We start from the raw sequence: 22,603 nt of genomic DNA on the forward strand, positions 1-22,603 counted from the left end.
ATTATCAATTAGTAAAGGATACAAATGTAACACTATCCGTATAACTATTATTTACATGTTCCACAGGTTGACCACATCGCTACTTTTTTTTGAATAGCAATGACACAAAATTACTAGAATGACTACTGACTACTTCCTGTTTTTTTTTTGTATTTTCATCGATTTCATTATAATTACATATATCCTTCTAACAATAATGTAAATTCTAGTGGTCGTCCTTTGTGGTCCCAGGACAATTGCTAACTAAATCCTCGCTGCTTTCATAATGGGTCCCACACCAGTAACAAAAATTATAAGAGGTACGAAGGTAAGAGGTGAGCATGTCCAGTTGTTCCATTGGACTGTAAGTTTCCTCGTCCGGGTCTTCTGTATCGTCCTCCTCTTGGTCCGATTCCTTCTCTTCTAGTGGTTTGGGTGGCCAAAAACATGGTAAGTCTGGCTGTTGAATCCCTGCATGCAGATCCAAAGATTCACACGTTTGCTGACATCGTTTTACATCAAATATAAGCTTTCTTTCCTCTGCTTTTTGGGTGGCCCTTCGTCTATATGCTTCGGTGGTAATTTCCTCACCACTCTGTATTCCAGCTTTTTCCAAAAGATGTGCTCGTCTCAGCTCTAGTCTTTTGGCAGCAAGATCGGCAATGGCTTTTTCTCTACCCAGACCTGCGCGATCGTTTTTAATGGTTATTCCTATAGGTTCGGTGCGAGCATTCTTTTCCTGTTGCCCAAGACCGGAACCCGCCTTATATCCCATTTTTGCCAGCAATTGAAACCCTTTGTTGTCCTCGGATATTGGACGACTCAAATCCTCTTGCAGTCGCTCATTGTTAAGGTTCTTGGACATAGAGGCTTGTTCGCGTTGCCGTTTCCGATGATCTTCTTTTGTTTTTTCAACTTCGATTCGTCGTTTATTTGCACGAGAGTGCACCAAACTTGGACGCTGTTCCTCCAAACTGTAGTAGAAAAAGGCTTCATCAAGAGATTTTGCAGAAGGTCTCTGGGTGTTACTTACCCCGCCAAAAACTTATCCGACATGTAATCTTCATCAGAACCAGACATTTTTAATTAAAAATGGTAATGATAAATTGAGGAATAATTTGTTTACTTTTTTAGGTAATATGCCGACTTAGCTGTTTTATAGCCAAAACAAAAGGGCCAAAGCCACTAAGAAATAGCTATATAAAAGGTTGAAATGTTGGCAGTTTCACAAACCGGAGACCAGCTGTTGCTTGTATTTCAATCAGTTGGCAGCACTGGTTCTTCAGTTCCCATGTGCTCCGCGTTAAATTAAATTGTTTATAAATTTTTGAATTAAAATGGGTACAGTAAGTATTAAAGCATTGATCAAAGTGTAAGTTGATGCAATAATTTTGTTCTTTACAGAAAAAGGTGAAAATCAGCGCGGTGAAACGAGCGGCACATTTAAAGTCGAAAAAGACGCCGCTGACCAAACAACAACAGCAAAAACAGAAACAAAAACGTGATCAACTGAGCTCGAAGCGTGAACAAGGGCAAAATATATTTTCTCAGAAGGCCAGGAAAAAGGATAATTTGGCACAGCGGAAGAAATATAATAAATTGGCATCTCTGGGTTTAAAAGACCAGGACGATGAGGATGATGATGAGTTTGGAGGAGGAAGTGAACAAATGCTGGACAATGTGGCCGATATGTTGGATGGCGATGAGTTAGCTTTGTTGAATGAGAGAAAACGCAAGAGGAAAGTCAAAAATGTCGAAGATCATGTGCAACAAGAGCGGTCGATTGGCTTGGAAATGGATTATGCCAAGGCTAGCAAACAGGAGGAACTAACCCAAAAAATTCGAGTGAATCTCTTGCCCATTAAATCCAGAGAGGGTGAGATTATAACACGATCAACCGAGGTGGACTATGTCAGTCAACCAAAAAGGAAAAGAGTGGAAGATGAAGAGGAGGAAGAGGAACAAGATGACGATGAGGACCAGCCATCCGCTTATGAGGACAGCGATGATGATGTGGTCAATGATGTCGACGGTGCAGGATCAACTGTTCCGAGCAAGAAAAAACTTATATCTACTACAGATTTGCTAATAGCCCGTCAACAGGAGATTGAACGCCAGAAATATCGGATTGGTATCATATGTTCTGGTCTAATGGAGAAACCAGAGGATAAAATGCGAAATTTTCATGCCCTCTACGATCTCATGGATGAAAAGAATGCAGGCTCCGTCAATCTTCTAGTTGTACGCAAGTTAGCTATGGTATCCATTACGGAAATTTTCAAGGATATTTTACCAGAATATCGTGTAGGCCAAGTGGATACCAAAATGCAAACAGTACGAAAAGCCACCCTACAGCGAGTCACATTCGAGAATGCTCTGCTCCAGCAATTTAAGAAATTCCTACAAAAATTAGAGAAACTTACGGCTGATGTCAATAAGCGCGGAGGCAGACGAACTCCACAAGCGGTTAAATTGGCCGTTGTGGCCGTACAATGTCTGAGCGAGTTACTGTTGGCTCATCCATATTTCAACTACGTTCAGAATATTGCCCAATTGCTCGTTTATATGTTGAATTGCAACTATCAGTCAATACGAAGCATCGTCAATCAGACATTTCGCTCACTCTTTAAGACAGACAAGCGCCTGGAGATGACTCTGTTTGTGGTGCGTCGGATTAATCACTTGATCAAGACCAAACAGAATAATGTCCACGTGGAGTGTATTACTTGCCTAATGAGTCTGAAGATCAAGGATGTAAATTTGGATGCCGAAAAGGAGAATGAACTGAAGCAAAAGAAATTAGAGAATCATCGTCAACGTTTGCTGAGTCTCTCCAAAAAGGAGCGAAAACGTCGGAAAAAGTTAACCGAAGTTAACAAAGAGCTGGAGGAGACTCGTGCCGAGGAGAATAAGCAAACCAAACTACATAAGATGACCGAAATCATTAAAATGGTATTTACCATATATTTTCGCATTCTAAAGAATGATCCCACATCGCGAGTGTTGAGTGCCATTCTAGAAGGATTGGCCGAGTAAGTGTTACCTATGTATAACCTTGACGCGCTTTCAATATTTTTATTGTTATTATTTGTATTTAAAAGGTTTGCCCATGTTATTAATTTGGAGTTCTTTGCCGATCTTATTGATGTTCTAAATCGCATTCTGGAGGATCAGCCTGAATTGGGTTATCGTGAACAATTGCATTGCATTCAAACGATCTTCGTTATCCTGTCCGGCCAGGGTGAAGTCTTGAACATCGATCCCATACGTTTCTATCAGCACTTTTATCGCAATATGTTGGTTGTGAATGCGGGTAAAAATCATGAAGATTTCACCATTATACTGCGAACTTTGGATGAAGTTCTGGTCAAGCGCAGGCGCAATATGAGCCAACAACGGCTGATGGCATTTGTCAAGCGTCTGCTGACCGGAAGTTTACATTTACTTCATCACGGTGCACTGGCCACTCTGGGAACGATCAAGCAAACCTTTCAGCTTACCTCAGTCTTGGATGCTTTGCTTGATACGGATGCGAGTATTGGGTCGGGACGCTATGATCCTGAACTGGACGATCCTGAATATTGTAATGCGGCCAGTACGGCTCTGTATGAGTTGTCTCTGCTGATGCGTCACTATCATCCCACAGTGCGCAGAATGGCCAATCACATTGCTAATGGTGTCCCAGCATCTGGTGAAGGAGCACTGCCCACTGAAATTGGCAAACTGTAAGTAGTGTTTCCCTCAAAAATTGTTGACTTGTCTTATATCTGTTTATCGTCCCTCAGAAATGCACATGAACTATTCGCTCAATATGACAGCACCCAAATGGCCTTTAATCCAACCATACCATTACCTAAATCGGGTGAACCCAAACTAAAGCGGGGTAAAGAAATGTATCTGCAGCCTGACTTCAAACAGGAATATAAGAAATTGTTAAAAGATGCCAAAGTTAAGACATCGAAACAAGGTTTGCAGTTGGATTTTCTAAGTGCGCTTAAATAAAGTTATGAAATTTTAATAACCCATCTTGTATAAATAGAATTGACAGCTCCAGAAGTTAGATTTAGTCCATATTCAAACTGATGTAAAAAGAAACCAACTTAATTCCAAGTTAAACTCGAAATGGTTTACACATATATTTATATAAAAGAAGAATTGGTGGAAATTATATACTAACTAATACTTGAAAAGAGTGTGTGTGTCGGTGTGTTTGGAGCTCCTAACGTGGACGATGCAAGAGTTAAGATCGGGTAACAATATTCATTGTGTGGATTAGGCTGAAGTTGTGCCGCCGCCTACTCGAAGACGTTGCCCAGCATTGGCCGGTGGCAGATATTCCCGATTGCCAGTCGACACCACCGATTGCTGCAATTGCTGTTGCGGTTGCTGGACAAATCCTCCGACTGTTCGTTGTTGCTGTTGTTGTTCATTGTTTAGTTGGACACCGGCTGCCGTCGCAGCCAATAGACCAACTGCAGAATTTGATGGTGTCAGCCGATTTACAGCTCCAGGACGTATTACAGATGCGGCGCCGTAAGGAGATTGCGATGATGGTATGGCGGCCGCGGGAGTCGGAGAGGCAAAGGAATTGCGGCCTGTTACAGCTGGAAGTTGTGTCCCAATGAAACCTGTCGGCGCGGCAGTCACTACAGAAGCTCCAGATCTATAGTTTTGACCACCTGTAGCCCGTTCTGAATAGTCATAGATATATGCATTGTTGGCATACAGATTTGGAGCCGAAATACAATCATATTGATTCCACCAGACGCAGACCAATGTCTCCTGGCTGAATACTGTGCCATTGGGGCAGAGGAAGGAGTAAGTACGATTTAGAGCGCAGATATGAAAGACCTGGCACTGGGCTTCAATATCAGCATAATATCCCGGTAAAGCCTGTTGTGAGCAATCGAAATTGGTTCGTGGCACTTGAGCATAAATGGGGTAATCCACACCCGGTACACCGGGAATGGCTGAATAGTCGCCCTCGTTGTCGGAATAGTCGGGTTGTTCGCCAACTGTTGTGGTTCCAGTATTACGTGCTATCGCTCCATACTGGCTGGGCTGCGGTCCATAGGGTCCACCACGCGATGCTGAAGAAATGGCCGGCGGCGGAGGCTGCGGTCTGCGGCTCGTACTTGCAACTGGTATGGAAGCAGGTGCTCCAAATGCAGTTGTGGCCTGACCGCTGGGTGTAAAGCCCACAGCCGGTGATGGATATAAGCCCGCCCCATAGGCTGTGGTGGCTGGCGAATCTGGCCCTGTGGCTGCAGCTGCGGTTGGATAGGCTATGGGAGCTGTGCCTGGTGAGGCTAGACGACCACCGGCCGTAACCCCGCCAGTGTTGGCCAGATCTGGGCGCACATAGTTGTAACCGGACTGTGCCTAAAAAGTAATTCAAAGCTTTAAAAAAAATACTTGCAAGTCGAGTCCATCGGATTTACCTGGACTTGTACTTGACCTGCACTTCCGCTCCACAGCAGGAACAGCACTGGAAGAAACGTTTGGGAGCACATTAAAGTAACAATTTTCCAACCGAAATCTATAGAATTTCTTTGGTCCGTCTAAAGTGGTCTACTCGACGATTTGAATCGTAATGAACCAATCTCATCGCATCGACAGCAAAAAGACTTGGGCCTACAATTGTTTTAAGGCCAAGTACACACACACCCACACATACACAAATCTATTCTGTGGTTGTTGTCTGAGTACGTTTGATTCTTGGCACTGATAGCACGCGTGGCTTGAAGGGAGACGGACGAACGGTTCTGCATTCGCGATCTTTATTTATCAGTTTCCTACACAAGATGCACAGGGCCAACACTGGTGCGGGATTTGGTGTCATTTTGGTTCACCAAACTGAAGATTAATATTTTAATATACAAATGTTTGAATAAATGCAACATGACTAAGAAGAAGAACTTTTGCCCTCTTCCAAAAGTGATGTGGAGATTTGCTATTCTTCGTTTTTGCCCCACTGTGCTGGGGCAATCGGCAACAATTTTAACGCACTGCAAACATCGAGTAACGCATTGCATCGTAAATATGCAAGGTAGCAAAAACTTAGACAGACAAGACGCCCTCCCTAGAAAAGGAAGTGCCTAATAATAATGAGGCAGTTGCGCTGGACTGGCTTCTCTCTTTCTATATCTCTGAGTCTGCCCTCATCCCACCTCGAAGCGACCCTGAATGATTGTTGGGCAACAGCAGCAGTAACAACGAAAATAACAAAGGCAACTCACCTGCCAAGATACTAAAGCAATATTGAAATTGCTTCATTTTCAACAACTTTGAAAGTAAGTCCTTTTGCTATGTTGTTTCTTTCTCGGTTACAAAGCTATTTGAATCCTTTTCACTATTTCCACTGGTCAACAATTCGAAACCAACTGCAAACTGACTTCAATGAGCTATAGAAATTTATACCAAAATTGCAAGCCGATGCTAAAAGCGCAGTTGCATCTTTACGATATTTATGTGTCAGCTGGTTCGGACCAGAGGCTGAGACCAGAGACCCAGAGCCAGACCCAGTCCCAGACTGAAAACACAAGCTTCGGCTTCGTCAGTTAGTTTTGTCTTGCTGATTTATGACACTGGATTATCCCATTGTCAGAATTGCATATATCACCGAGAGAGCCGAGAACCTATCGTCGGATCACCCTAAACAATATGGCTAGAATGTAATTTAATTAAATATTATTGGCCAATTCAAGTGCAATCTGATTTTGTTTTTGTAATTTGCCCTTGAGCACGACGTTCTAACTCTTGTCTATCGGTTGCAAAATGACAAAAATATTTAAATTTCCCCTGATTACATGTGCATTTTATGGCCATTTGGCTCTTCTTTGTTTTGGCCTTCTTCAAATGGGGCGTTTTGGAAAGATTTATAGATTGAAGCTATCCAGCTTGACAACTCATTTTAGTGTCAAGGATTTTATGATAGACAAACTTGGTTCTCAATAGTCTCAGTCGGATCACACATTCACTTTGAATAAAATGTTAATTTCTTCAACCATTTATGTTTATGAAATTCACAAGAATAAAAAAAAAAAACACTTCTATTATAATTTTAATTTATGGCTTCGCTTTAGAATAATATTTTTCTCAGACTTTTTTCAAGACTATAAACCAAAATTTCTGACTTGTGTTTTAAAAATATATTTATGTGACAAGTCAAATTTCTCAAATGTAGTTTTCAAATAAAAACTAAAAATGAATTGTTCGAAAAATGGCATCCTGGGCCACTAAAAATTATAAATACTCACTTAAACTAATAAAAGAATGAAATATAAAAGATATTTTATGATTTACAATTTAATGACAAATAAATCAGATCACTTACCAACTTAGTCATATATGAACCCCATTCCCTTATCCCTTAGTAGGACCTCTTTAACACTAACTCGGTCTTACCTGATTCAAGAGTCTTTTACCACGCCTTAAACCCCAGTTAAGCAGATTTAGCTTAAAATACATTTTCGAATGGTTCTCAAATTTCCGATATTACTTACATTTTGCATTCTATAATCTTTGGACCTTCAATGTTGATCCACACAACATGGACTCCTCGATGTAACAACATTTGCTCATTTACTTAAAGGTATTTAACATTGATTGATTCGAAGATCAGACAATCGATGAGTTCAAGATTTCTTGAAAGATCTGTGTTCGATTTTACGACGACAAATTCAAATTTGCTGACACTTTAACGACCAATTCAAGATCAAATTGAACCTAGAACTTAGAATAGAATTAATCTCCTTAAGAAAGCATTTCGAAATTGACTGCTATGTAAAAACTTGGAAATTTGACCAATGAAAAGTTATTTTTAGCCTCTGAGGAAGTCTTTGGACGTAGAACTTCATATTTGTATAACTCGACAAAGGGCCCGGTGTATTTTAGTGCGATGAAGATAGTGAGTAGTTAAGCACTTGATAGTGAAAAAGTGAAAAACCAACTACCTAAAACTAAAGTTGTACTTTTTTTATTTTATTCAGTTGACAAAATATTTGTAACCTTTTTAACCATCTCACTTAAACCTTTTTTCGCCTATTTTGAAGTTTACAGTCTTTTTTTTTAACTTTCTACAAAGAATTAAAAAATGTATTTCCAACTATCCCAAACGACAATTCGTTCGCCCCGAAAATGTTCCATCCTTTACTTTAAATATTTTACCACTCACAGAAAAGACTGATCCTTAAAGCCGGGTTTAGGCAGAGTAAAGCCGAATTCCAAATACATCAAAACTTATCGAAATTTATGAAACAGAGCATTTAGATAACTAAACTGCAATTAAGTTGAACTATGTGGGTAAAGTCTAGGTTTCCTTTTTAAATGTTCAAAGAGCTACTTTTCAACAAATCAGAAGCTCCGTTTTGCTATTGAAGTTTTTACTGCCATTTCAAGATCATCTGGATAGCCTGTAAAGTTAAAGTAAAGTAAAGTTGCTATGGATGTTATGTAATAGCAAAAAACTGTCTAATTAATCGCAGCTTCTAATAGGAAAACAGCTGTTCGAGGTAGATTATTATTTAATTATGTTTTATTCATGTAATTTATTTAAATTTAAATAAATATTTACAAAAAAAGAGTAAAAAGTAGTTTTTCAGTGGCAAAGTAAGAGAGATATAGGACTCCCATATGATAATTGTCGGATACTGAAAGTATTAAGACTAACAATATGAAACTAATTTGAAAACAATCTCGATTATATAATACGTATGTATAATAGATCAACCAAGCCAATACTGTAACTTGGAGGGGTGAAGGGGATTGGATTTTTGTTCATTTTGGGGCAGGGATCGAGTATTCCTTTTCGTTTGACATATTTACAAGCTAAAATAGTGGCAAAACAAATTGCATTGGCTAAAAGATATTACAATTACAACAAAAGGGCAAAACGGCAAGAAGTACAAGTGTCAAAGGATATTTAATCTACCTAGATTAAAGTACACAACTGCAAACGGGAAGACAGGAAGCAGGAGAAGAAGATGGAGAAGAGAGTTGACTAAAAGTTAGGCTTGAATGCTGCCTTTGTGACACTATCAAATCGTGGAGTGTGTCCTTCGTGTCCTTGCAGCTTAAAGTTACGCACTTTGTGTTTTGTTATGAACCGTTAGGAACCCATTTGGATTATCTATCGCCTAGTGCTGAATTTCGACGCCAGCGAATATAATGACTTGAGCAGCTCCAAGGCGCGACGATCCGAATTGGTTGCGGAGAGGGAATTGGAGCCTCCCCCCTGAGCGAGATGGGGAAGCCACTGTGGAAGTTGTTGTGAGGGAGGAGTCATCATCGATATCCTGGACATGAATTTCAAATTTAGTTGTCTCCTCAAAACTACCCGACGGACTGATGGTGGTCGAGCCAACGAGAGGCAACTCTGTGGTGGTTATATAGCCGGGAGTGCTTGTGGTAAAGGAATCACCACCCCTTCGGTATGTTGTTACCGGGATACGTGTAGTCGTTGTTGCTAATCTTTGTCTTGAAGATTTCGGCACTTTGCTATCGATGTCAATCAGAGCATTTAGCAGATGTTTCCTTGATCTCTCCAGGGCCTGTCCGTTGTGATCGTCACAGGTTTGAATGAGCAGAAGCAGCAGACTCAATACCTGACGATCGTGCTCTGCCTTGGCCATCACATTTCGCAGATGCAGTGCCTCCTGTTCGTTTAAGCCGCCAAAGAGCTTATTGGCTATCCTCTGCAGGCCACTGCTCGACGGTAAGGCATCTCTGGGTATATCATAGCTACGGAAAATATCCTCCCACTCGTATCTGGAGGGCGTGGAAGCTGTGGTGCTTGGCCCCTGGCTGTGTCTAGACTGATATGTAAATGGCGTGCTTGTCGTTGAGGTCGTCAACCTTTGTTCCTTCATTAGACCATCATTGATAGTCAGCGGATCCAAGAAATCAGTTTGTGATTTCAAGGACCAAGGATTCTCAGTGGGCTTATGGGTGGTTATCAGTTTCTGTGGCTTGGCATCCTTCAGCAGATCGTTGCGTGATTTGATAAACGATTGCGTCTGCTGTTGCTGCAGGAACTCATCGCCCTCACCCGAATCTGGACTGGGTGGCGACAACTCAGCCGAGAGTTCCAACTCCAATTCGTTTCCTCGGTTTGTAGTTATATCGTTGCCACTGCTCGCGGTGGTGCTAGTGATAAAGTCTGGCTCCGCTGTGGTGGTTGAGTCAAATGTGTGATTTATCTCCTTTGCTATGCTGGATGGAGTCGTCGACTCTGGCAGGGATTTGGTTGGCAAATAATATTTGGCCGTGCCAGCACTGAAGAGCGACGAATCTGTTGTGGTCACCACTTCGAAATTGGGAGTGATTTGTGGTGGCTCTGTTGGTCGTGCCTGAGCTGCCAGCTCAGCCCGGAAGTTGCTGGGATTATCCAGATAACTGGTTAGTGCATTCGAGAAGATCTGGGCTATTTTACGTGATTCGGGCTGCTCGGCCAGTGATGCTATGGTGGAGCCAGTGCTGCCAATTTGTGGGAACTGCTGGTAGTTACCAGCGCCGTCAGCTTTTTGTGTCTGATTGGAGAGCAATCCTTCACTGATGTCTGCTTTGCCCTGATCTCTGCCCTGCGGTGATTTCAGACCGAAAAGATTACTATATTTCTGCACAGTTTGAGGTCTTAACAGGCTGTGCTTAATGTCGTCGGCATTCTCACTGATGGCTGGGGGCTGCTCCGAGGTGGTTAATATGGCTGTGGTATCTGACGGCTTGGCGGTGGGCAGGGGAGGAAGTGCAGCGACTGTGGGAGGTTTCACCGAGAGTTTCGTTTTCAGGCCATTCTTTTCAGACTTTTCCGCATTTTTCAGGGCATTGCCGGTGTCGTTATGCTCCTGGGCAAAATACTTGGCCAACGAGACCAGAGCATCTGGGCCAGAAGAGGGAGGAATTTCCAAGCCCGCCCTGGCTGGCTGTGCCGCCTGCCCATTAAGCTCCACATCTTCGAATTGATCTTTGAGTAGATTCATAGTCTTAAGCATATCCTGAACATTGCGGTAAACCGATTCTTCCTTTACAGGATTAGGGGCAAACAGTAAAACATCTCCTCCAGCGGCTGCTCCGGGATTTCCGCGTGGTGCGTTGCCGCTCTTGGGCAGATATGTGGGTCCACTGCTTGTTGCCGGAGCGGCTGTGGTGGGTAAGTATTCCCGACTCTCTGTGGGCTTACGAAACTCGCCGGAGCTGGCCACATCGTAGTGATGACGCATACCAATAACCACGGGCTTGAATGATGTATTATCCAAATCCAAGCTGGCAGAAGCAGTGGGCTTCACCTTCGGCAAAGATTCCAGTAGAAAACTGGAGCCGGAGGCACCAAAACGATTGGGATTAGGTGTGGTTGCTTGTCCCCCCTTTATATAATTTAGTTTCCCCTCGGTGGCTTTGGATTTGCTGACGCTGGGCACTGTGGGCGTGTAGAAGGGAGTGGATTTGCTTGGCTCCAGGCGACGGGGTGTGGTGTGTTGAGTGCTGCGTGTGGAAGAATGCGCCTCAAAGAACTCTAATTTGTCTTTCTCTTTTTCCTTCTCCCTCTCCTTCTCCTTACTAGACTCTTCATTTGGCAGTTCCTTATAACGTTGCTGACCTCTTTGACCATTTCGGGCTCGCTCTGTGGACTCAACTCGTGGCAAGCCAATACGCTCTTGGGAATTTCTGCTACGCAGAGGCTTCACCACCGAACCAGATCCCTCATCGTGACTGTTGGCATTATGTCCAGACCCACCGCTAGCACCGCCATGTCGCCTCTTGCCCGAACCACTGACAAATGAGGAACTCTCTGCCGTTATTTGAGTCTCCTGATCGTTGCTATTGTTATCGATAACTGGCAAAACTTTGCGTTGCTTCTCACCCGAGACATCATCAAAGTCCACAGTCTCTACCGATGAGGGAACCACATCTTCAGTGGAATCAATTCGTCTATCAGATTTGCCACGTGACCCAGAACCACCCGGCGCGCCGGATCTTCCTTGACCTGCAACTTTCGGTTTGATATTCAATCCTCCACCCACTATATTAAAGCCTTGCACTGGCACCGAAGGACGCACTCGGTGGACTCGTTGCTTATTGAGGATCTCAGCACTTTCGGCATAGTAACCAGATGAACCCAGACAGTTCACTTTGAACCACCAATCGCAAGTGAGTTCGCTTTGTTGGAAAATGGTACCATTTGGACAAAGGAACGAAATCTTGCGCCCCTCTTCACAGATGTGGAAGACCTGAAACAAAAATTGTAAAGTTATTTGAGGGAATTTTCATTTGCTTCTTGTGCATCTGTCACCTGACAATCTGTTTCCATGTCAGCAAAATAACCATTGCCGTATGAGCGACAACTGAATGATGTTTTGGGTATGCGCGGATAGATGGGAAAATCTATGCCAGGTCGTCCCACAACACCTTGATACACTTCGTAGTCCACATCCTCATCAGAGGCCCGTTTCTTCAGATGATGTTTGTGCTCGTTACAGTTCGTATGCGTCTCGTAGCGCTCCTCCTCGAATTGTGTGGCCCCCGTTTGCTTGGCCAATATTCGTGCTGGAGTGCGATACTAAAGAAAACGAATCCTTTTTCAGTATATTTATTAAAGAAAAACTAAATTGAGTACTTACTTTGCCCTCTGCATTTGTATAGCCTAGAAATGCCAGTACGATTATCGCTAGAAAAATTAAAACACAAATTATAAGTGAGAAATGTTTATATCCATGAAGTCAGTAACCTATTACATTCAATTACTATAATCCTGTGTCTTAACGTGCTGTAGAATTGAATTATTCTTTAAAATTGTTCCCACCCACATTCACATACGTAAATGTTGTATAACTATTTCTCCCATCTACATGTTAAAGGATGTAGGGGTAGAACCTGACTTATTACAACTAAACTCGAACTATGAATGAAACGGCTTAAAAACTGAAAGACTAACTTCCATAGATGTTAGTGATGGGCTTACTTCTTAGCGAGTCCAAAGGTTCATTTAGTTCTCCACTTGATCAGTTGACACATTGACTCACTTGATCAGTTAATTCACAGACTCACTAATTCACTGTCTATATTGCTTTGTGAGATCCCTGATCGGTTCTTATACACTTGTGAAAAGATGTAGTTGACAGTTTGAACGATTAAAGCATTTGTCACTATAGATTAAGCTGACGAATCAATTAATCAGAAATAATAAGAGCATGTTTGGAGAATACTCAAAAAAACCCTGTGACTTCAGTTAATATAGTGTTTTAAAACAATTTGCTAAAACTGAACTAGTAAGTAAATGAATCACTAACTGATGAGATTTGCTCTCTTCACTCCCTCATAAACGAACCCACACAGATGAACCCAGGGCTATTAAGCATCCACTCTGCTTCGACTTAAATAATAATACTAAGGTAACTTGTTTCACTGCTAATTATTTGGCTTACATTTTAGCTACTGTAAAAGAATCATTTGAGTCATTTGAGGATCTTCTTGTTTAAATTGTAGAAAGTCTTGAAAAAGTTCACAAAACCTATAGACTTTTTTTTTGGCTTTATTTTATAATATTCAAATAATTCGCTACAATTTCTCATAGATAAATTTATTTACGATTTACGAAATTCATTCGCCCTTGACCTTGTCCGATTCATAATAGATTTCATTTGATATTTTCCCATAATCCATCTCATCTAACGGGTCACAGTCGCTCGCCCCCTTGACAACCCAACGGCGTCAAGTTGACGCATTCGCCGCATGCGTATGGATAGCCGGATCAGATTGGCGTGGGCGCAATGGCTTTAAGATGGCGTTAATGTGCCTTTGTTTTTCTTCTTCTTGCGTTTTTGTCTTTTTGCCGGTTGCGTGAGTAGTTTTGGCGTGCGACAAAGCGAGAAAGAAAAGTGAGGCCAAAAGTTTCGGGTTTGTTTTTGTATGGGTAATCTTTGGCTATGGCCTAATGGAGGATGGCTGGATGGGAGACCGCAATTGGCCGTCAATTGGTTAACTTCAATTAATCAAATTAAATCAACAGAAAAATGAAATTTCTTTTGACCCAACTGTAAGCCTAATTATGCGGCTGCCACAAATTAAGTTGGCAGACTTAACTTGCCCCTGTCCCAGCACCCAGCTCCTAGCCCACCCGTTGATCTGGTCACGATCTGTGGGTTTCTGGTCTGGTCGAGCCTAACGGCAAATTGGTATTGCAGCTTATGGCTTTTCTTTAAGCTGTTGCCAATCAGCGGTTATAAATTATAGTCAATTGTTTAATTTCACAAAGCACCAACACCCTGTGCGTGTCTGTGTATGTGTGCGTGAATCTTCATGTGAATTGTATGTACCCTGTAAACGAAAGGTGGCTACCATTTTATATACGCCAACATGAATCCGCATATATTGGTTATAAGTGACACAAAGACAGCCGTAACATCTTTGTCTGGTAAATCATTCACCTCATTGTCTTTACGGTTTTTGTCATACCAAGCAAAGTAAAAGGTATCAACGTGTTCATAGTCCTACATAACGTTTGAGATTTTTTAATTTAATTTAATTTTTTTATTTCTCATTTGATTTCTGGTTATCCATGGTGATTCATTTAATCACGGTGATTATGCTGCTGCAGCAAGTGGACCTTGAGTGGCATTTTTTGTGGTTATTTGTTTATTGAATAACCTCCTCTGAATATACTCATATAGATGTTAGTGTGTCTGCCGATGTGGATGTGGCTATGGTGTCATCTTCATCTAATGTCCCCTGTTTAAGTTGTGGTTCATCAGCAAGAGCTTAGTTTTCTTTCTTGCTCTTTGTACATTTTAATTGTCTTTATGGTTTTAAAATTTAATTATTGCAAGTGGTTTTTGGTTTTGGGGCCCGTCCGGAGGTCAGTTAACTTGTCAGTTAAGTCTCTGCCAATGAGTTGCCAATGGCAAGTAATTTGGCAACGTCTTGCACTTCAAATGGGCTGGAGGGGGAAAGGGTTGGGGGAAAAAGTCAAGGTCCACACAAGTAATGAATCCACAGCAATAGTAAAAAGAACAAGAATCGAAAGAGATAATGACGGTGCTGATGGTTCTAAGCAAACAAAGAAACTAAACAAGAATCACTTTAATTGCGCGAAATTTCATTGGCGGCTCATTAAGCATACAAAGGAAAAGCAATTTCGTCTCAAGATGGTTCAGTCAACTCAACAGTCTGTAAAGTTTTCCATAGACATTACATAGAAAAGTTCTCAAAAAGAAATGTTGAACAAAAGCAAAAAAGGGAATCGTTTCTTCCCCGGTTAGATTATATATTTCTCAATTTTTTGGGCAGTTTCCTTTAATTACTTAGCTAAATTAAATATTTAATTTGAAACTTACCACACAGCAAACTGAATTGTGTCCATCGCATTTTGTTACCCAAATTGCCTTAAAGTAAACAAAAGAAAAAGTTGTTGCTTAGATTAACAAAATTATGAATATTTATTGCACAAACTCGTGGGATGCCAAAAATGAACAACGAACGAACAAGAAAAAAAAAACACACACACACACACACACACAAATAAGAAACACACAATAATTATGGCCAAAAACTCAGCACAGCCAGAGCCACCATCAGGTACCTCTAGTACACGTACAGGGCAAGTCTCAACATAGATTAAGTAATAGAAATTATACAGCGAGGAAAAGACAAAAACAAAAACAAGAAACAATAATAAATTGAAGACAGCAGAGCGCCAAGTTGTCAATGCACTTCGCATTGAATTACATAATTGAAAAGACGTCGACAGATGGCTCAGATGGGGGAAGCCAAGTCTTCTTACTTGTATATTATATGTAGATGTGCCCACAGGGCGTATGAGCAATAAATTATTCAATTGACCAAAAACGAAAGAAGAGACCAGAGGTAAAAGTTGATAAAGGAACCAAAGCAGCAGCAGCAGCAGCAGCTGCTTTCAGTCAGTCAGTAAGTCATTCAGTAACACAGTCAGTCAGTCAGTCAGGCATTCCATTCACTTTGGCCATATTCCTCGTTTCCGTCAGTTCGTTTACTGCAGCTGCTGTTGTTGTTGTTCCCGTAGTTTCTGCGTATTTTGCATAATTCCATATAATTGTTTGGACAATTTATCTCTTTCGTCCAACGACAAACAAACAATATCAAGTTGGCACCAACCGACAACCGGCCTATTTATACCCAGTGGCCCAGTAAACGGCAATTCTTAACATCAGCCAACATGCCACACTTAGAAAAAGGGCCAAGTCGAACAATCTTTGACTTCGAGCAAATCGTTTAATTCTAATGGATCGGTTGTAAATCCTTAATGGCTCCTATATACACTTTCATGAAGTCGATGCGGGGTATTGAAATTATTTTCTAGTTGTTTCGTAATTTTTGTCTTTTGTTTGCATTTTCAATAACAATGCAAATCGAACAAAAAAAAAAACTCTAAAGTTATTTAATGTCCAAATAAATTAAAATAAAGTGATGCCGGAGCGGACGGGATCGGGGGGTGTTGAGGTGGCAAATAATGCCTCAACAGCAGCTATTTCGTCTTCTTCTTCTTCTTCGCCTCCTTTTATGCATTGTTCTTCTCTATGGCTTGAAATTTGTTGTTTGTGTTTTGTTGAATTATTTAAATTAGTTGATTGCCTTGGTTAAATTGAGTTTTCGCCTAAAATATTCTCACACCCAAAATTTCAATTTCATCATCAGAAAAAAAGGGGGGAAAAAATTACTCTGTTGTAATGGAACAGCAAAAGACAAAATTTCATGAATAAATGGAAATTTTTAATAAACATTATTAGGCAAAACATTGGATTAAAGTTCAAGAGCTATTAACTGGCTCTTTGAGTTTCTTTTTTCATTCACGTTTTGCAATTTGCCATTTGCGATTTGAGTTTTTGTCATTGTCAAGGTTCTTTTGTAGCGGCGATTCAAATCGATTTGCAAATAAGCAAATTGATCACTAAACTTAATCGATGGCATCTTCGAACGAAGACAATGAAAAGAGAAGAGTAATAAATAATCAATGTGTTTAATACAAATAACGATTCTTAACATGATCAACTAAGAACGAATGCATTAGTCCATACAATTTATGTACTTTCTAAACTCAATATAAAGGAAACTGCACAACAAAGTGAATTTGGCAATAAATATTTAACTGTGGGCCAAGGATTTCTGTTCACATTTGATTTGGTATCATGTCTTGTAAGAAACTCTAATTAATAAAGTGACTAACTATGCAGAGAATGCCCTTAATCCATTACTAGGCTTAGTAATTGTTAAACGTTTACACATTATAATTAAAATTTCCGCATTGTCTGAACGATTCAAATGCTTCCTACCTAGAAAATGTGTGTATTAATATTATCAATATTATTTGTATATATATCTGGTCATGCCTATGACATTATATTAATCATTTGAGTTAGAAAATTCAAACATTATAATCGTAAAAGAAAGATGACACAAAAACGAAAAGAAAAATATCAACTTCAACAATGACAAATAAGGAAGTCAAGAGTTATGCTGCTGAATCATTATCAAAGGCGCAACGGTGAAAAAAAATCAACAAAAAATGTCAACTGCAAGCCACGGGCCATGGCAACAGCTCGACACTAACAGCAGGTGGCAAAAACAATTGGCAACAAGAAAAAAAAAACCGCCAACAACAATAAAAATACAAATAATAATAAGCTAGCGCCAAGTCAACGTGTTGGACCTGAGGTTGCAGTTTTTCCTTGGAGAGGGTCTACATCAAACGCTTTTTGGTTCCGCCTTTAACACATACCGACAACTAGGAGGCAGACAGATGGGGAAGAGAAAGGGGGGGGCGAGAAAGAGGACTGAAGATGGGCACAGGATGACAAGAGTTGAGTTCGATGGTTGGATGCTTGAAGAGATTGCCTGGTTCATCGCCGTACTCGAGGTATGTATGTATCTTGACTGCCTCTGACTGTCTGTCTGCTCAAATCGTTTTAACCTTTTTGTCAAGTTGCCGCTTAACCTTTACCGGTTACATGAAGGAAGCATTCGATGGATGCTTCAGTTGGTGTTGAAACAAAAACTAAGGCAACCGCTTTATCTTACCCACAAAATAGGAGAAAAAAAAAATACCACTGTTAAACCGTATGCCAACCACATGTCGTATACGTGTTATTTGTAAATTTGATTTATTTACTTAACTTGAGTCTCTTCTTCTGGCTTTTGTTATCTCTCGTGGTCTTTGTGTTGAACCTTTTTGTGTGGCCTTCTGGGTTAAGTTTTACCGCTTAAGAAGCACAACAATTTCACCTTTATATGGAAAATGCATGTGAAATTTGTGCACTTCTCTGCTTGATTATGAAATGGCAAAAACACACACAGAGCTGGCTCTGGCTTGTCCATTGGCAACAGGAATCACCACAGTTGCCAGAGGAAAAATTGCATAAAAAAAAAACTGTGGCCGCATCTTCAAATAACGAAACTTGATTTGGGTTTGGTGATAGTTTTTTTTTGCAGGTGCGGTTTTTGTTTGTTAAATTGTTTTTGTATATAAGTATATATATATTTGGCCATTTGCCTAATGGTGGGAGAGAAATTTTACTTGATATGCCGGCAATTTTCGATCGAAGATAAGAGGCCAAAAGGTTAAGCTCAACGAAAGTTTACACAGTTACAAAGACTATGAATTGAATTTGAAACCAATTTTAATTGATACCTTAATGAGTTAATAAAGTTTATAAAATCGTTTCATTAATAGATGCTGAAATTTAAAATCAAATTCTTTACAAAGAACGATTCTAGAAAGTATTTCAAACACTTGAGAATCAGCATCTTTATAAGTATAATGAAAGAAATAATTGTCTGTATTTGTTTTTCTAGATTTTGATTGCAAAAACCATAAAAAATGAGTTGGCAATTTATATTTACTCATGAGATAATGCTTTCATTCAACTTTTGTTTATTCCAATGCAGCAAATTAAATCAAGTTTGTTGTTTAAGTCTTTTGATTATACATATGAGAAAAAAATCAGGTTTCTTTATATGCTCATTGATCTTTTTATGGATCATTATTTCTGTTTTCGAAATCGAATAAATATTAATAAGAGAAATGGGATACCCGTTAACTCAACTCTAATAGAACTGGCTAAAGATGACAGGTGCCAAAACATCTGAGGAGCATTCGGTTATGACCAAACCAAAACTATAATTATCCAGGCACTATATGGTAGTTTGAAGCCCTTTATGTGATCTGGCTTGGTAAACAAAGTGCTGAAATAACAAGCCCATCCAAGTTATAATTAAGTAGCATATAAGGTAGCTGGAAGGGGTTGAGGTTAACAAATGAAAATGGAAATGAAAATGGAACTGCCCCCTCGAGGCAGCTCTTGCATGAAGAATTCCTGAAGCGCAAAGCCGCAAACAAAACGAAACACACAAAAAATTCAAAATCATCTTGCACATTTAACGCCAAATATTTAGTTTGCTCTTTTACAAATCGCCAGACAAAATAACTCAATGGGCGGTCTCCATCTTCATTTGGTTGGACATGGATTCAAGTGTGAACCCAGTTGACAGCGGGACTACCACGAAGCGTTAAAGAACCAAGCCAAAATAATACAAAAACAAAAACCTAACAGCCAACGAAAAAATTCCAATTCAAATTGCAAATGAGTAGAGAAACAAACAAAAACATTGCCACGGAAATGCACAAGAATTCTTAACGAAAATTGTATCAGAAAAACTAAAACACCCAAAACTGTGTAAAAAAACCGTTTGCCTATTGCATTTGACCTCAAAATCTATTAGCACGTCGAACTCTGGCGGCTATGTAAATGCAATCAGTTTTGGTTACCCGCCCCCCTTGGGGCTACGTATGCATGTACTTAATGTCCGAAAAAAAAAAAAAAAAAACTGTGAAGTTGCCTCAAAGTTGTACTACGAGTGGCAGCAACGGCAACAACAACAACAACAATAACTGCCATAAAAACTGTCTGAGTGTCTGTCTGTCTGTCCGTCTGCATCTTCAGCACGTAGGTCAACGCATAGTTGCCATCATGTCTGGCTTTTGGGTGCCTTTTGCTTGTATCTTCAGACACCAATCTCCGCTGCTCCCCGTCTTCTAGTTCCACCAACAACAATAACAACAACAACAACAACAACAAAACTTAAGAAAGATAAAAAAAAAAAAAAAAAAACAAAAGTTTTGTTATTGCAAAATTTACGTGGTTTTTGGGCTTGTCTAATGCATATTCACACTTTAGTTGGAGGTTCTTCACATGAACTTTTCATAAGCCTCTTCTTCTTCTTCTTCATCGCCGTCTTCTGCTAGATAACTACTTGATGCAAGATGCTAAAATTTTTAATTAAAAATACTAGGAAACTAAGAATAAGTATAAAATCTTTTGTATTTTGTCTTTGGGTAAATTGATTTATATGTTCTAATTATGAATTTGGCGAAAAAAAAAATCAACAAAAATACTTTAATTCCAACTTCCAGCAAACTTATTAAAGTTAAGTTTTCAATTTTCCATATTATTTCTATTATCGTCTATTATCGAGAGTGATTTTTGTTTAAATCTTCTCCCCCTTCAATTGGTTAACTTTCGTGTTACCTGAATCCCATTTGATCATTAAAAAACCCATAATTAAATTATGCCAAAGAAATACCCAAACATTTTGTAGTTAAACAATTTATTCGTAATTTGGGAAAGTTTGAGCAAATACTCGCAAAAGTCACAATTAAGAGCTGAGCTCAACAGATGATGCTTATCTCTGGGTATGTGCCAATATGAAATATGCTTTTAATTGTTTGTTGTTTTTTGTTTCCTGGCAGAGAAGATTAAACACAGTGAACATTTGGTTAGGTGCATTGCCAAATATTTGACTGTAGAGTAAAATAAACAAAATATACTCCACAATGGAACTGGACTTTCAAAACAAACAAATTCGAAGCCTGGGAAAAAAAAGAGTTTTGGCTCGAGTTGATGCATTTTTAATGGCAGTTTTCGCACAATTCATTTTAAATGTTAAAACGCAAATTGCTGTGCGTTGAGCTTTTGTTTATAAATGCTTAACATTTTAATTTGGACTTGTGTGTTTCGTTATTTTCTCTCTCTCTCTCTGCTCGATATATATATTTGTGCAAATATATATATATATCTAGGTATGAATAGAGTAGTTTAGCCAAATGGCGACTGCTGTTTTGACTTTTAGGTAATTAATTTAAGAAATTAGCATAAATTTACGTGTGTTAAAGTTTTTTAACGCTTGATATCATCCAAGCGGGAAATATTTCAATAAAGATTTCAAATAAATTAATTAAGATTTATTATCGCGAGTTTTTGTATTGTACTTGAAAGTTACTCTGAAATACTAGTAGAATTCATTCCTTAAATACTGAACATTAAACAATTTGACATGTCAGAATTCGATGATATTTTATTGCATTATGAAGTGCAAATTTTATTGTTTATTGAGATAACAAACAAAAGCCGCAATATCAACGTTGAAAATCCAGACAAGTTTCAATTGATATGAGGCAATCTGCTCTACCAAGCTCTAACGCGGCCGACAGACAATTGCAGAAGCCAAACTAGCAACAACAACTACAACAGCAACAAAAAGAGTACCAAGCCGACGTCTGGCAATTAACAACTAATTGCTGTTGACTCTATTACCAGTTGCCGGTTGGGAGTTGCCTCAGTTGTCTGAAAATTGTTGCATTTTGCCATTGCATTTTGATTCTTTCTTTTGTTATTGTTCAGTCTCGGTTTGGGTCAACTTTTCTTTCATATTTTCTTATCGCACTTATGGCATATTTATGTCACCTGGTTAAATAATCAGGCTACTGTTGATTAATAATATAATTAGAAGCAACAAACAATGAACCAAATTTTGTTTCTTTTGTGGCTTTTCTTTCGGCACTTTTCCTCATCCTCGTCTTCAACATCGTCATCATCATCATCCTCATCTTTTGATGGCCTTTTTATGATTATTCCCCGGTATCTCCCGTTGCCTGCAGTCATCTTTTTATGCACTTTTGGCTTACACACATAGAGACAGACATCTAAATGTATGTATCTATGTAGGTATGTGTGTTTGTGTATCAAAATGAAGCTGCGAATTAGTCGCTTATTGTATGAAGTAATTGTTTCTTGTTGGTTTGGATTTTGCTGCTGTTACCCACGTAAATGAAAGTCACTCTTGATTTTTCATCTTTTCTTCTTTTTGTTTTGTTTTTGCTTTGTTACAATTTCGTTTCACATTGTTCGTTGTCTGTGTTTGTATTTTATGTTGTGTATTTGTGTGTGTCAGTAGCGGAAAATAACAAAAACTAAGCGGAAATTACATGGAAAATTAAGTTTTCAAAAAACAATATTTCTTTGTAGGTTAAAGATTGAGTAATTGGAAAATAGGCTAAACAAAATAAACATCAAATATCAATTATTTACACTTTGCTACTGCACTCTCCTAACTATACGAACTTCAAATTCATGAAATGTTAGTATTCATCTCTTGTTTCTCGATATCGTTTTGTTTCCAACAACTTCTAATTAGATTCTGTTATACAATTTTTATGATGTTCATAAAATATTATCCTTGATCTTGTTAAAAAATTCGCTTTTAATTCCGGTCTCATTTCCATAAGCCAAAGGAATATAGATTATTTGAGGGGTTTAAGCCC

The 22,603-nt window shown here is 39.4% G+C and overlaps 4 protein-coding genes across 4 annotated transcripts; 1 reads left to right on the plus strand and 3 right to left on the minus strand.

Moving 5' to 3' along the window:
• Window positions 1-133: 133 nt before the first annotated feature.
• LOC137582618 (G patch domain-containing protein 11) lies at window positions 134-1,169 on the minus strand. The gene is made up of 2 exons (XM_068297228.1): window positions 1,013-1,169; window positions 134-953 (listed from the first exon to the last, which is right to left on the minus strand). Exons 1-2 carry the CDS (start codon window positions 1,057-1,059, stop codon window positions 206-208), a joined length of 795 nt encoding a protein of 264 aa, XP_068153329.1. The 5' UTR covers window positions 1,060-1,169; the 3' UTR covers window positions 134-205.
• A 24-nt stretch (window positions 1,170-1,193) lies between these two features.
• Noc3 (Nucleolar complex protein 3) lies at window positions 1,194-4,000 on the plus strand. The gene is made up of 4 exons (XM_068297227.1): window positions 1,194-1,325; window positions 1,384-3,011; window positions 3,081-3,704; window positions 3,765-4,000. The coding sequence occupies exons 1-4, from the start codon at window positions 1,317-1,319 to the stop codon at window positions 3,979-3,981; spliced, it is 2,478 nt and encodes an 825-aa protein (XP_068153328.1). The 5' UTR covers window positions 1,194-1,316; the 3' UTR covers window positions 3,982-4,000.
• A 186-nt stretch (window positions 4,001-4,186) lies between these two features.
• Window positions 4,187-6,255, minus strand: LOC137582265 (uncharacterized). Its single transcript, XM_068296738.1, has 3 exons — window positions 6,219-6,255; window positions 5,421-5,467; window positions 4,187-5,361 (listed from the first exon to the last, which is right to left on the minus strand). Exons 1-3 carry the CDS (start codon window positions 6,253-6,255, stop codon window positions 4,252-4,254), a joined length of 1,194 nt encoding a protein of 397 aa, XP_068152839.1. The 3' UTR covers window positions 4,187-4,251.
• A 2,854-nt stretch (window positions 6,256-9,109) lies between these two features.
• thw (thawb) lies at window positions 9,110-15,339 on the minus strand. The gene is made up of 5 exons (XM_068297610.1): window positions 15,309-15,339; window positions 12,597-12,643; window positions 12,269-12,535; window positions 9,226-12,206; window positions 9,110-9,185 (listed from the first exon to the last, which is right to left on the minus strand). Exons 1-5 carry the CDS (start codon window positions 15,337-15,339, stop codon window positions 9,110-9,112), a joined length of 3,402 nt encoding a protein of 1,133 aa, XP_068153711.1.
• Between the last annotated feature and the right edge of the window lie 7,264 nt (window positions 15,340-22,603).

The sequence above is a fragment of the Drosophila tropicalis genome, unplaced genomic scaffold (genome assembly GCF_018151085.1).
Source record: "Drosophila tropicalis isolate 14030-0801.00 unplaced genomic scaffold, ASM1815108v1 contig_859, whole genome shotgun sequence".
Classification (NCBI taxonomy): domain Eukaryota; kingdom Metazoa; phylum Arthropoda; class Insecta; order Diptera; family Drosophilidae; genus Drosophila; species Drosophila tropicalis.